Here is a 13,976-nt window from a genome sequence, read left to right on the forward strand (position 1 = left end):
CAAAAACTAAACTAACTGACGTTCTAACTAGAATAGACCAGCAGAAATGGAGATGGACCGGACATATGCTAAGATCCAAAGTGGAGAAGTGGAGCCAGACAATTACCCAGTGGTATCCACGAGACGGTGCCAGAAAAAGGGGTAGACCGAAAAGGAGATGGGACGATGAGATCAAGATGACTGCGGGCCCTTTCTGGACAAGAGCGGCGCGTGATCGCCATCATTGGAAAGGATTGGAGGAGGCCTTTGCCATGAGGCACTCCGAAATAAGAGACTTAATATAAAGTGTACTATAAATAATCGGACAATGTTTCGGAAGCAAGGCTTTCAAATTCAAAAAGCAGGGTTATAGTTAACTTGCATAATATTATTTCCTGTTTTGTAATATAATTATATCTTTTATTTAAATAGGCAGTTTTATTGCTGAAAGCAATTACTTCCAGCCAACCAAGATCATAATGAATGTAAATCATTACAATACTCCATTAGACTCTAAACCGGTAAAATCTCTTTCCAGAATGTTCCACAATTGGTTTCTGCTTCCCGGCTATTCTAAGTCTATAAATTTTTGGCTTCCCCATTAAAAACCTTTTTCACTCACTACTCATTTAGGCATCAGCTATTTCGTACACATGTTTTTTTTTTTTAAAGTAAATAGGCTCACCTTTGACCACAATCTCACCTGATGGTAAGTGACAATGTGGTCTAGGGTGGACCACACTTACCTAACAAATGCCTGTTCACTCTAGCTTTGAAGATACATGTCTTTTTATTTATTATTTAGAATGTATTTATGTATTTTATTTTATAACCCAATTAACTATATGATTTCGCAAGGTGACGCAAACCCTTAGGATTATGTATGGTTGGTTATCCTTGTGATTTTTAGTTTCTACATTTTTATCTTATATCAGGAGGCGAAATAATACCTACTATGAGCATTCATCTTTCATTAGTTTCCAATAGTGTGTACAGGTGGTGCATTTTTATTCGTATTGTTGTGTGTTATGTGTTGTGTTTTTATTTGTATTGTTATATACAATAAACCGCATTCACTCATGTAGATGTTCTTTACTGGATATTTACATAAATGTACTTGATTGCAGACTCAAAGAAGTCGCTGAACGTTGGAATAGATATGGAACTGGCGCCGGGTCATCTGCGCTCAGTTCGCTCCGCGGAGTGCGTGCTGTGGCCGCGGGGCCGGCCCACATCGCGTGCTTGCTGGAAGACGGCACCATCTGCCGCGCCGCCTTCTCCATCATCCCCGACAGATTAGACTTGAGCAAAACTGACGCGAGTAAAAACGGGGGCAATGGCGGAGGTGGCAGCGGCGGTGGCGGCACGAGTGGTGGCAAGCAGGGCGGAGGCGGCGGCGGCGGCGGCTGCGGCTCCCGGCAGCAACCCCGCACTAGAGCCCGTATCACTAGAAATTCAATCAGAGCTGCACCTAGCTCGCAAGGTATGTTGTTTACTTTAAATAAAAATTGTAATTGCTCATTACAATAATGTATATTATGGCTAAATGTATTTCCAGTAAAGATGTTAAGAGATTTCTAAATAATTTGTGCTATCTTTTTACCATCGCATTTCTAGAACTCTAATTAAATTGGTCCAGGTTCAACAAGCCGTGCAACAGGCGTTATAATAGGCGCCTCGGGTTCAGGACGAGTGGTGTCGGTGCCGGCGCCGTTTGTACCTGAAGACCTGGTCACGCAGGCTCAAGTTGTCTTGCAGGGCAAAAGCAGAAGTCTCATTATCAGAGAATTACAGGTACGCTATACATGGATGCCAATTTCTGCAAATTTATTCTCATTCATTTTATCTTTTTACAACAACAGTAACTTCTTTTTCCTTTAATGTTTGTCAATATATTGAATATAGCGTACAAACCTGGACGTGAACCTGGCGGTGAACAACCTGCTGTCGCGCGACGACGAGGAGGGCGAAGAGCCGGAGGGTGGCGAGGGCGGCGACGGGTACGTGCCCGAGGACCTCATCTCGCTGCTGGACGGCGGCTTCCACGCCGCGCAGCAGGACCACTCCGTCATCATCGACGCCGATGCGATGTTCTCCGAGGACATCTTCGGGTACGCGGCTATCAGAAGGTACACCTATCAAGCTACGCTCCTCCGCCTCTCCCGCCTGTAGTATAAACCCCCACCCGATCTAGCACGCTGACAAGCTTACGCAGTTTCCTTTGTTGTTGTTACTGGGTGTTTTTTGTTCATAGTCACCAATTAGTTTTTCTTTACGTGTATATTTTTAGATGCTTTATTTAGACTTCGAAAGTAGGTCGACGCCAAGTGATAGTTTTATTTTATCTGGACGTTCAATTGTTGTTGTTGACATGGAGTCGACCTGCTTGGATACGTTTTGACCGAGGAATTAATAGGGATGGTGTGATGTGTGGTATAGTCGTAGCGGCGGCGGCGGTGGCAGCAGCGGGCGCGGGGGTGCTAGTCGCGAGAGTAGCAGCTCCACTCAAGAGCGCCCCTCTGAGTTCAGCCGCTGGCGTGAACGACAATATTTCGGACCGCGCCGATGGCTGGAATCGGCGCTTCGTGACACTTCTTGGGATAAAGAAGGAGGTATGTTATTCTTATTATCATGTTACTTAGTTTTATGCTATTTTATGATACTAACGATTTAATCCGGCCATCCATGGAAAAAAATGTTTGCCCTTTTTAGTTTTTTAACACTACCAATTTAAAAATTCATCAATTGATTTCCGAATCACCCCAATTGATTGATGTTTATCGTACCTGTTATATTTTAAAGCGCATTTGTGTTTTAATCTTTCTAAGTATCCATAATGTGCTTATATGTCTATAAAGACATAGGCCTCCCATGAAGTGTAAGAGTGTGCAGCATACCTCAACATTTACTTACTTTGCTAGATGAAAACATTACAGGCGAGAGTAAAAAGAAGGATTCAGCTATGGCCGCCTCTCCGCTCTGGGTATCAGAGGAGCTAGAGTATTGGGACAGCAGCATTCGCTTCACCCACATCGCGGCCACGTACAGCGAGCTGGTAGCAATCTCTACCACCGGACAACTGCACCAGTGGCGCTGGGCCGACGCACACCCTTATCAGCGTGGCGATGTAAGTGCTTCTTGACTTTTCAATAAAAAACACTTTAAGCCATATAAACGTTTATAGAAAATATAATAAATGGCACAAAAAGCGTCTTAAGGTTTTTTCTACTAGGCAACCTTAAACTCAATATGCATTTTTTGTTTTTTAACTCAAGCTTTTTCCAACTCTGGATAACTTTTGGACTCTTAAACTTCACGCGGAACTTATACTGACTCCCGTAACTTTTGTAAAGTTTACGTTCATTTTCTGCGAACCACGCAACTATGTATTGCAATACCCAGGGCTCCAACAACACGTACCATCCGCGCGCCAACTGGCTCTGTATGGCGGCGGGCGAGCGCATTGTCAACATCAGCGCCGCCGGCATCCGCGTCTCCGTGCTCTCCGACGCCGGACGTATTGCTACTTACCTTGATGAATCTATTGGTGAGCACTTTCATTATACATTGTTTGAGGTTTACGCGGCTATTATCACAATTTAAACACATAATACCGCATTAAAATCAGGGATATGAGACTCCTGATATTTCAACACTGTTGCAAGTGCCATGGTCATGGGATGACTAATGAAATTGGAATGGAGTAGATAATATTGTAAAGGCAAACATATGCCTGATTTTAACGCGGTTAGAACCCGGTATTATGTGTTTAAATTACTTTCATTATTATATATATTATTTTTGTTGTGTATATAAAGCGTATTTTGCAGGAGTTTTAGCTCTGCTTATATAAAAGCAGCAGGTTGAGCTTGAAGTTGTCATACCAGAACTTAAAGCTAATATGTCAGGGTGTTATTATTTTGCTTTCGTGGTTATTCTTCAGGACTGATATCCACTACAATCAATGATCATTACGTTTAGAGATATTATACTTTATCATACACAATCTTAGACAAATATTACGTAATCGAAGATGTGTAACAAAGTTTGGTATACTTTGTGTAGTATATATAGCACCGAGTTAGTGTCGCTGTATAAAGTTAAAGTAAACGAGTTTTCTTGTGTACAGCGCACGCTCCGGGCGCGTCTCGTTTAGAGCATCCTCTGCAGACATTCACGGAGTTTGGAACCGACAAGGCAGTGTCTCTCCACGTCTGCTCGCTGTACACTGTCGCGAGACTCGATTCTGGAGCGCTCTATTGGTGGTGAGTACACTTCTATGTTTGACGAGAAACATAAATTCAAAGCAACACGAAAAAGGTTGATGAGGTCGATCACTGACCTCATACTCCATACACGAGAAAAGAAGCTGTTTTTAAAGGTACTGTTTCAGGCACTCTACATATACTTACGCTCGTATTTATATGCCATCAGAAAAAATAACCTACAGCCACTTTTGTTGGTGACAGGTCATCAGCCAGTCACCCATATAATGTTTCATCATATCAGGAAAGATACAACCTCTGTAGCTTTTTACGTCATGCCCCGAAAGACAAACAGATGAACGCTTTTTGTTTTTTTAATCACTCCTAGTGTAGCTTAGTATATCTTCATGAATAATAATTCTACTTTAGGGGTGTACTCCCGCTGGGCCAACGCGCCCGCCTGTGGGAGAAGCACCGCGCCCGCTCCCGCAAGCAGCAGCGCGGGCACTCGTCCACCGCGCCCCAGGACTTGCAGGCTGGACAGAGCGTCACCATGAAGAACGCGCCCATGTACCAACCTGGCGCCGTCGGTAAGTATTTGCCTACGATATAGGTATATATAGATTGTGTTCCTAGTAGATTACGTTTGAAATCCTTCTTTCGCTAATGTAATATAATATCATTGACAAAAGGCAAGTTGCCAACTAATCAAATACGTTTCTTTTTCTAAACGTCAAAACACGAAATTACTAAGGAAATTGTATGAAAAAGTACATTGTGACGTCATAGAAAAACGTGATAAAATGTCGGACTTATTATTGCGGTTTACTTGATTAAAATTCTTAAATAAGTTAAATGGAAAAAAGAAAATGAATATCGTTTGTTTTAGATCTGTCTTCATTTAGTAATCAGAATTTCATTATTTATCTTGAACCTTGTACACGACCCAATTGTTTGTAACGGGGCCACTTACTCCAACCGCTAAATATTTGTCCGTATGTAGGTTTCAACATGTCTACGGGCGTACCGAAAGTGGGTGTGCTGCAAAACGCGGCTTGGAACCTGTCTGACGTGTGCCGCTTCAAGCTGCTGCCGCCGCCGCAGCCCGACCGCTCCGTCTCCGATAAGGACAAGAGAGAGATACAGGTATGATGGAGTGATTTTACTTCATCTACTTAGATTATGTTACCTACCTATCTATTATGGTACCTTTTCATATAACGGCTATGTATATAATCATCCTCCTGCCTTTCCCACTCTAGACTAGATCGGCACAACATGTATTCCTCTTCCATTAATTTCTGTCAGTCGTCATCTCGGTACTCACATCTTTCACAAGCATATCCTTTTTTACACAATCCATCCACATTCATACTCTTAACTTTTCCGTGTTATATGCCTTCATCCTTCCACGTTACATACCGTGCTAATCTGTTGCACCTCAATTTCTCAGTGACCGGCGCTACTTTCAGACTTCCTCTTATATATTAATTCCTAATCTTGTCCATTCTGGTCACACCATACAACATCTTAACATTCGCATCTCTGCCGCATGTACTCTTCTTTCATCCGCCTCCTTTGTCGCCCATGCGGGTATGCATATCTACATATTTAATTTCAGAATCAATCTCCTCTGACGGTGTCGTCGGTGAAGGCGTCGTCGTCTAGCAGCGGCAGTAAGGACAGCGGCAAAGACAGCAATAAGGACATGGCCGACCGGCTCGACATGCCGCCGCCGCCGAGCCCCGCCTCGTCCACGTGCAGTGACACCAGCACGTCGCATAGTAAGTTGCTCTTTAGCCTACTACAACTTCTAACATAGAGTGCATTGCGCTTTTATATAATACATTCCCTAGAACAATCCTTCTGTTTTACAGGTTTAATTTACTAACGTGTTTCTTTTCAACAGAACGAGCGAAACGCGTCACTGTCCGTGGGGAAGAAGGTTCTTCGAACGACGGCTCAAAGCGCGACGAGGAGGAGTGGCCGCTCAAAGAAGTCGTTTTCCTCGAAGACGTTAAGAGCGTGCCGCTAGGACGCGTATTGAAAGTGGACGGCGCTTATGCTGCAGTTAGATTCCCGACAGTGGGCAAAGATGGAAAGGAAGTGGTGCCATCGACGGCTGATGATTGGACGGCGTTGCTGCAAGACTGCCGGTTGGTGCGCAAGGATGACTTGGTTGCGGTGAAGTGGGGCGCTGGGGGCGCAGCCGGGCCTCGCGGGCCGGATTGTCTCCAGCGTTCGCCAAGGAAGATCGCTCTGCCGCCAGAAGTTCAAGTCATTACTATTGCTGTAAGTTTGACATCGAATTGTGTATACTGTACAAAAGACAGACTGAAAATGTGTTTTGCTTTAGCCGATACATCCACCAACGAAGACCCTACAATTACCGCCAACAATGTACGATCTACATTTTCCGCTGTGCAAGTTACACACGCCACGCTATCGTAGATTGTTTTTGAAGTTATATGTCAGCTGTCTCTATCGAAATTTGAATGGAGCAAGCGCAAAGAAATGGACAGTCAAGTTAACTATTGTATTTTTTCTCAGGTGGACAGTCGCGGCGTCCATGCCGTAGTGCGCCGTCCTGGCGGTACTCTAGCGTACGCGGTGTACGCGGTGGGAACCACCCGCGCGCTCACCGACAGCACGTTCCCGACCGACAACACCGCTCTACTCGGACACTCCAACGGACAGGCCATACAACTCGCCACCGCGGCTGAAGTGAGCATTTGTCATAATCATTTCATAGCTTTTCTAAAGGTAGTCGATACAAACGTAAACTTATTGTAATTTGATAGCTATAAAACTAACCTTATCTTCTTCAAAAAAAAGTTTAATGCAAATATGCATTTAAAGATTTAATGCAAATATTCATTCAATCTTTTTTTCTGCCAGTATTGACATTATTGATTTTAAAAAGGTTCAATTCTCATATCATTTATCGCCCTTTTTTGTTTGATTTTTTTGTTTTTGTGACAAATACGTTCTTTCCTTTTGTAACAGCAATTAGCTGTAGCTTATTTTGCATAAAGACAATTGTCATGGGTCGTAAGCGACGATCAAATACAGAAGTTTAGGCAAGTGCGAGGTGGTGTACGTAACCCCGTAGGTTTCCGCCCAGGGTAGCGAGGCAGTGGTGATGATGGTGGACGGCAACAGCGCGCTGTACCCGGTGTCGCGCGACTGCGTGGGCATGGTGCGCGAGCCGCCGCCGCTCAACCTGCCGCCGGCGCGCGCGCTGGCCGCGCACGCGCTGCCGCTGCAGCCGCACGGCGCCGCGCACACGCACCACGCCGCGCTCAAGTCGCAGGTATCTTACTCAATCTACTCTTTGGTTCAAATTAAACTTATGTGTGGCCTTGCGCGGGTTGCGCTATCGCGTTCGGCGCGGTGATTACCATGTATTTCAGCCAATAGGCAACAAATGCTGTGGCCGTAGACAAACGTCGTATGGCTGTTGTCGAAGTCCACGATAGCGTAATCGAGCGCGATATCGTAACCGTGCAGGTTGTAGATACATTGGTGAAATGTATTTGCACGCTTACTCAGCCGTTACTTAGAGATTCTTACTTTCAAGTAGAGACTCGTTGAGTTAGAAAATGTTACTGAAATACTAGTTACTATTGCCTATTATTACATTTCATACATATTTCATGTGCTGTAAACCGTACACCATTATATGCAGGTGGCACTTATAATCATCGTTCCTGAGCCGCAGCTGATGATGCCACGCGTTTTGCGGTGTGATCTAGACGGAGTCCGTCAGCTACTCCACCAATTGGAAGCCGATACTAATAGTAAGTCGTCCTACTTATAAAAACCTTCAATTGAGATATATTCCGTATGTTTCCATACTATTTGGTATAACAACACTTCGTTTCAGAGCAACAAATACTGTCGATACTCCAGGAACGTTGCGACGGCAACAGGAATATACTACACGCCTGCGTGCACATGTGCGCGCCTACGTCCAACAAGGAACCTGATATAGGTAAGATTCACTAAAGGTTTTCTCTTTTCTCATCCATATTATTCTCCTGATTTTGTAACGAGCCGAAATATCATAACATAAACAGCCTATATACGTACTGCTGGGCACAGGCCACCCCTCAATCAACCGGAGGGGGTATAGAGCGTACTCCACCACGCTGCTCCACTACGGGTTGGTGGAGGTGTTTTTACGTCTAATAACCGGGACCAACGGCTAAAATACCAAAAAATTTTTTTTGTGTAGTGGAAAATTCTTCAATGCCAAACCTGGCTGGAAATACCGGAGGTAGCGGCGCAAGCGCCGAAGAAGCGATGCCGGCGCTGTCATGGCCGCCGGAGACCTTCGAGGCGTCTGGTGATGAAGACAGCTTGATGGGATTGACTAACAACGGGTAAGTTGATTTACAGATCTATAAAGTGGATATTCATGGAGTCGCCGTGAAGCTTCATTGTATCTTAGTATCTACGTAGTTCACGTTTTCTATTCGTCCTAATCCTATTCAATGCACATGTGACCGTCAAGAAAGAGAGGTCAATAAATCGTTCTAAGTTCAAATATGAATTGATGTGAATACCGTACTAAAGTGGAATAGCTTACAGTGACTTGTCGTGTATACTTTACTAGAGCTGTATAATTTTCAGTAAAATGTCGAGCGGCGGCAACAGCGGCGGCGCCACCGTGAGCGCTGACCCGGCGGAGCGCCGCGGCAACGCACTCGCCGCCCTGCGCGCGCTCGCAGAGAGCGCCGTCTTGCAGCCCTATCTCATGCAGCTGCTCACTGCTAAGTAAGTATTATACTGTTTGATATAGCTGATGTCTTATACGTGTTGCAATACACTGGGGATTTCCATTTGTTCCTATACAAAATGAATAACTGTACTTTGTTATTAATCTATTAGAACTCGGTGGCGCTTACTGTTGAAGATTTTTCTCCTCGTGGGAAAGCACGAGCCCTGGCTGATTGAGATGTTTTTATGTTAAGGCAACTCCACCTTGCATTCAACTTGTTTTTGTTCACAATAAGTCTTTAAACAGCACGATATCCTTGTCTTACCAGGGACGGAATGGGCCAGACACCTCTAATGGCCGCGGTAGCCGAGCGGGCGTACCGCGCGGCCCTGGTGCTGCTGGACGCGATCCGCGCGGTGCCCGACGCGGACGAGACGCAGCGCTCGGCCGCCATCTTCCCACCCAACGCGCACCCCGACCACTCGCCGCTCCTCGTGCTCTGCTGCAACGATACTTGTAGCTTCACCTGGACTGGCCAGGAGCACATTAACCAGGTAATTCTTCTATTCTATCGTGTGGGTTGTGCGGTGGAGTACCAACTTCATCCACCCTGGTGTCAGGGTAACTATTGAGCCGCCAAAGGCCCCTGACATGCCATATGATCAGTAAATAGTAACCGAGAGGAATGGCTTAACGTGCCTTCCGAAGCACGGATCATCTTACTTTCGGACAATCAAGTGGTCAGCCTATAATGTCCTAACCAAACTAGGGATCACAAAGTAATTTTTGTGGTATGTCCCCACCGGGAATCGAACCCGGGACCTCCGGATCGTGAGCCCAACGCTCTGGACCACGGAGGTCGTTAACTTGGACTTATGTACTGTTATAAATAGCTTGATTATAAATAGCTGTCATAACACTGCAATTTGCTGATATATTTTAACGGTACATTTTTAACGGGGCATAAGTAATCGGTAATTTCCCAAAGATTAGATATGCAGATACTGAATATGCAATTGTTTAGTTTGTCTACCAAAAAAGCGCGTGTAAATATAACATTTCGTTTTACAGGACATATTCGAATGCAAGACATGTGGACTCACCGGGTCGCTTTGCTGCTGCACTGAATGCGCTAAGGTATTTAGCACTTTAAACACTGATATTTCATTGATATAAAAGTGGGAAGTAGTGGTGTTACAAGAGTATGTATGTGAATTTGCCTACCTTACACTATTTGCGTTTTACTATAATAATAATAATAATAAAACACTTTATTGCACACAAATTCACAAAACATTTACAGGGTAAACTATACTGCGTAGGACAACTGTCAAAATAAACCATTTTCTTGTTTGTGTCTTTCGCACTAAGGTGTACTCTTTTATCTTTCTGTCCTGCTCTTATACGCATCATGCTAGAGCTCGAGAATGTCCTGTAAGCGATTGTGCAGTTTATTCAATTCATTAATTACGTGTCAGGTATGCCACAAGGGCCACGACTGCAAGTTGAAGCGTACGTCCCCGACGGCGTACTGTGACTGCTGGGAGAAGTGCCGCTGCAAGGCGCTGGTGGGCGGCAACTGGGCCGCACGCTGCGACTTGCTGGCCCGCCTGGCGCGGGATACGCAGCTAGCCACGCATTTCAATTCCAGGTATCTTATATAGCCATAGCCATACTCTCTCTCTCTCTCTCTCTCTTGCATTATTCCCACGTGTTGATGGGGTCTGCTTTCCGAGTCTTTTCCTTCCACTTCGCTTCTATTTCTCTGTGTTCTTATATAGCCATATTAAGGAACGAAAATAAATGTCAGAATGTTTTCGTCTATATGCTTTCTACCTGTTATCATTTACTAGTGTTGTTTGCGTTATACGGTTTATAAAGAAGTTCGAATCGAGTGTTTAAATGAGAATCATACATAAATAAACAAATACAGAAACTCGTATTTTTTAAGTTCTTTTGAAATCACACAAATCATGCTTGTTTGTAAAAAAAAAACTTCCATGCTTTAACACTATGTTTTTATTCAACAGAGGTGAATCGATCCTGCTCTTCCTGGTGCAGACGGTGGGTCGCCAGGCCGTAGAACAGCGTCAGTTCCGCGCGGGCGGCGGACGCGGCCGCGGCCCTCGCAAGCAGCCGGGCTCCGACGCCGAGGTGGATGCGCCTGATCATGATCTTGAGCCGCCGAGGTTCGCCCGACGCGCTCTCTTGCATTTGCTCGGTAAGTTGACACCTACAGGACGTAACTATGCTCGGCGGCTACTAATGGCGCCCTCTTCCACAGCAGGAGCATGATAGGCCAGATGGCGCGTGACGCGATTGAATAACGCTTTTCGAATACTAGATGCATAAAGAAAAGAAGGCGAAAGGTCGGTCGCGCGTCGTGTCTCGGGTTTATGTCTAGCATCACTTGTGACGCCTATGATGTTTCAGTTTCATCACTTATAGAAACACTGTGTAAGGCGGCGACATACGCCGGGCGACATTAGCGGGTACTAATGTATACTTTCTCGTACAGCGGACTGGCCGGCAGTGGAGGCGGCGGTGATGTGCGGCGCGAGCGCGACCGAGTCGGAGCCGCGGGCCGCTAGTCCCGCGCCGCACCAGTCCGGGACCACGCTGCTCGATAAGTTCACGCATGCGCTCATCGTCAAGTGCACTAACGAGGTAAGAGTTTGCTTTCATATCATCACTTTTTATATTCTGTCTCCTTACATTAATCATTAGTTTACTTTTTCGATGGTGATAGAAATAAAATGGCTGGCGTTTTTAATTCTAGGTTGGCATATACCAGATGTTTTATTATTTTATACGGTATTTGATCATATATTTCTTGCTTTCGGCAGATGTTGGACACTCTGCTGCACACACTGATCAGAGAGCAACAAAACGAGACGATCCCTGGTCGCGCGGAGCGGGCTCGTGAGGTGGCACGCCGGTTCGTGCGCTCTGTCGCGAGGATCTTCGTCATATTTAGCGTCGAAATGGCTCCTGGCGCCGCTAAGAAAAAGGGGTAAGTTTGACAACAGGTTTTTGAACTAATTCTATTCCAAATCTAAGGTTATTATTATTATAATTACTTTGACTAGTGTTGTATGTTGAATAAAAAGTTGGTGTGTTCTTTTTCCAGTGTATATAAATTTGGTATGTTTCCGCACAGGCCTCTATCAATAACATCATCGCTGGTCCGCTGCCGCCGAGTGTTCGCGGCGCTGGTCGCTTTAGCTGTAGAAGAGCTGGTAGAAGCAGCGGACGCTCTACTCGCGCCAGTGCGGCTCGGTGTAGTGCGACCCACCGCGCCCTTCCCGCTCGCCACCACTTATGTAGACCTCGTTAATGGCAGTGAAGACTTGTTCGGAGTTGAACCACTTTCTACTGGACATTCACGACTTACTCATGCACGAAGGTAAGCTTTATTAGTCAAGTCGTAAAACTAACCTTAGTAATTGTGAACATTTGGCTCTTAAATATATGTATATATGATAAGTAACTTGTAAGAATCCTATATGATATAAAAATTCATAGAACCTTTGTGCCTCAGTAAAATTGTCATTGATTGGGGCCCAGTTCACACATCACGTAGCGTTTTTTATTTCGCTACGTTTCATGTTTATGTAGTCATGGTTTCAAAGCGAAGTACTTTACCTTTTATTCATCGTTGCCGATATCAACACAACTAACCCTGAAACTGTATTTCCCAGAGAGTCGAACGCAGGGGGCGGTCGCGGCGCGGCGGCCGGTGGCACTTCCATGGGTAGTTCAACCCTCGTACCAGATCGTTCGTCTACCCCAGTAGCCACGGAGTACGCTGACGACGTCGCCGGCGAAGCGCTTGGCGGCGACGACGACGCCTCCGAGACTGACGAACCGAACGCGCCTGCGCCGGTCGCGCAAGCTGACGCGCAACATGACGATGCTATGGGTGATAGGTGAGAATGATGCTATGAAATAAGTTAGGCTGCACATTTTACATGAGATAAACATGTCCAGAGTGAATCACTTTTAAATTATGTGTATGTAGGAAAGACTCAAGGTTTATTTACCATGTTTTTTTATTATTATTATTATTATTATTTGAGTAGTTTTTAGTCAGGGAAAGTGATGTAATCGCTATTTTCAGGGGACAAGAACAACACGTTGTAGTAGAAAACGGCACGGAGCGCGCGGAAGGCGGGGAGAGTGAAAGCGAACTAGACCTGCTCGCCGAGGTGGAGACTGAGAGCGACTCCGACGACCAGGATAATGCTGAGTCCGCCCAGCGTAGCGTGCAGACTGGCGCCACGCAGGGTTCCGATGCCGGTATGTCGCTGAATGAAGTTTTTTTTATAGTAGTAAAATTTAAAACAAAACTCGTTTTGTTGGTCTGCCAAAATCCTTTCAGCATAATTGATAAACAATAGAAGAAATGATTTAACTATTTCGATAACAGATTTTAAAAAGTAAATTTTTCATTGTATTACATGGTCGTCTGTTTGTTGAGAATTAATAGACACGAGTTTAGTTATCGGCTGCGCGCCGTGTTATTTATATATTCGAATTACGTGTTGCACCGCGACAGGCATAGCGTCGCTGCTGCTGTACCCCGAGGACGAGAGTGGGGACTCGACGCAGCCGGAGGACGAGGACTCGGAGGCGGGCGAGACGGACGAGCAGGACGCGGACGCCGAGCCGCCGCTACCCGACGGCGAGCCGCTGGAGCGCCGCGCCGCGCCGCCTGCCAGGCCCAACCTCGCGCCGCATTCCATGCAGTGGGCTATCAGGTATCTTATATAGCTGTAGCGGTACTGGCCAACCTTCGGCTCTAAACGCGGAGAATACTATACCAGTTCACTACTATACGGCAGCGGGCTCTGGCGAGTCAGCACATTTTAGAGACCTTGAGCCGAATTTCAACCTCAGTTAAATGAGAGCTCTCGGCTCTTCTCGTTCGTCCGGCCAAGTAGTGAATATTATTTGAGGCGAAATTTCAATAAGTCGAGAGCCGATGGAGATGACGTCTGTGTTACAACGGTTTAGCATCTCGAATAGGATTCGCGGTAGGGTTTGGAAAGTACTAAATAGCACATGGT

The 13,976-nt window shown here is 45.5% G+C and overlaps 1 protein-coding gene across 8 annotated transcripts in view; it reads left to right on the forward strand.

The window, feature by feature from the left end:
* Window positions 1-13,976, forward strand: part of LOC126381890 (E3 ubiquitin-protein ligase UBR5) — a 31,294-nt gene that overhangs the window by 5,478 nt on the left and 11,840 nt on the right. For 3 of the 8 annotated variants that reach the window (XM_050031445.1, XM_050031448.1, XM_050031447.1), the window contains exons 2-28: window positions 1,107-1,462; window positions 1,619-1,773; window positions 1,885-2,108; window positions 2,419-2,591; window positions 2,901-3,106; window positions 3,382-3,526; window positions 4,109-4,244; window positions 4,614-4,774; window positions 5,188-5,330; window positions 5,806-5,968; window positions 6,094-6,476; window positions 6,735-6,908; window positions 7,309-7,497; window positions 7,873-7,984; window positions 8,071-8,178; window positions 8,422-8,569; window positions 8,820-8,963; window positions 9,236-9,461; window positions 9,979-10,044; window positions 10,386-10,558; window positions 10,938-11,128; window positions 11,426-11,574; window positions 11,754-11,920; window positions 12,068-12,313; window positions 12,609-12,836; window positions 13,028-13,206; window positions 13,466-13,667. In XM_050031445.1, coding sequence (XP_049887402.1) covers window positions 1,107-1,462; window positions 1,619-1,773; window positions 1,885-2,108; window positions 2,419-2,591; window positions 2,901-3,106; window positions 3,382-3,526; window positions 4,109-4,244; window positions 4,614-4,774; window positions 5,188-5,330; window positions 5,806-5,968; window positions 6,094-6,476; window positions 6,735-6,908; window positions 7,309-7,497; window positions 7,873-7,984; window positions 8,071-8,178; window positions 8,422-8,569; window positions 8,820-8,963; window positions 9,236-9,461; window positions 9,979-10,044; window positions 10,386-10,558; window positions 10,938-11,128; window positions 11,426-11,574; window positions 11,754-11,920; window positions 12,068-12,313; window positions 12,609-12,836; window positions 13,028-13,206; window positions 13,466-13,667 — 4,947 coding nt within the window. The remainder of the gene's footprint in view (window positions 1-1,106; window positions 1,463-1,618; window positions 1,774-1,884; window positions 2,109-2,418; window positions 2,592-2,900; window positions 3,107-3,381; window positions 3,527-4,108; window positions 4,245-4,613; window positions 4,775-5,187; window positions 5,331-5,805; window positions 5,969-6,093; window positions 6,477-6,734; window positions 6,909-7,308; window positions 7,498-7,872; window positions 7,985-8,070; window positions 8,179-8,421; window positions 8,570-8,819; window positions 8,964-9,235; window positions 9,462-9,978; window positions 10,045-10,385; window positions 10,559-10,937; window positions 11,129-11,425; window positions 11,575-11,753; window positions 11,921-12,067; window positions 12,314-12,608; window positions 12,837-13,027; window positions 13,207-13,465; window positions 13,668-13,976) is intronic. The other 5 variants (XM_050031446.1, XM_050031452.1, XM_050031449.1 and 2 more) reach the window with 3 other exon arrangements.

Source organism: Pectinophora gossypiella, chromosome 3 (assembly GCF_024362695.1).
Source record: "Pectinophora gossypiella chromosome 3, ilPecGoss1.1, whole genome shotgun sequence".
NCBI lineage: Eukaryota > Metazoa > Arthropoda > Insecta > Lepidoptera > Gelechiidae > Pectinophora > Pectinophora gossypiella.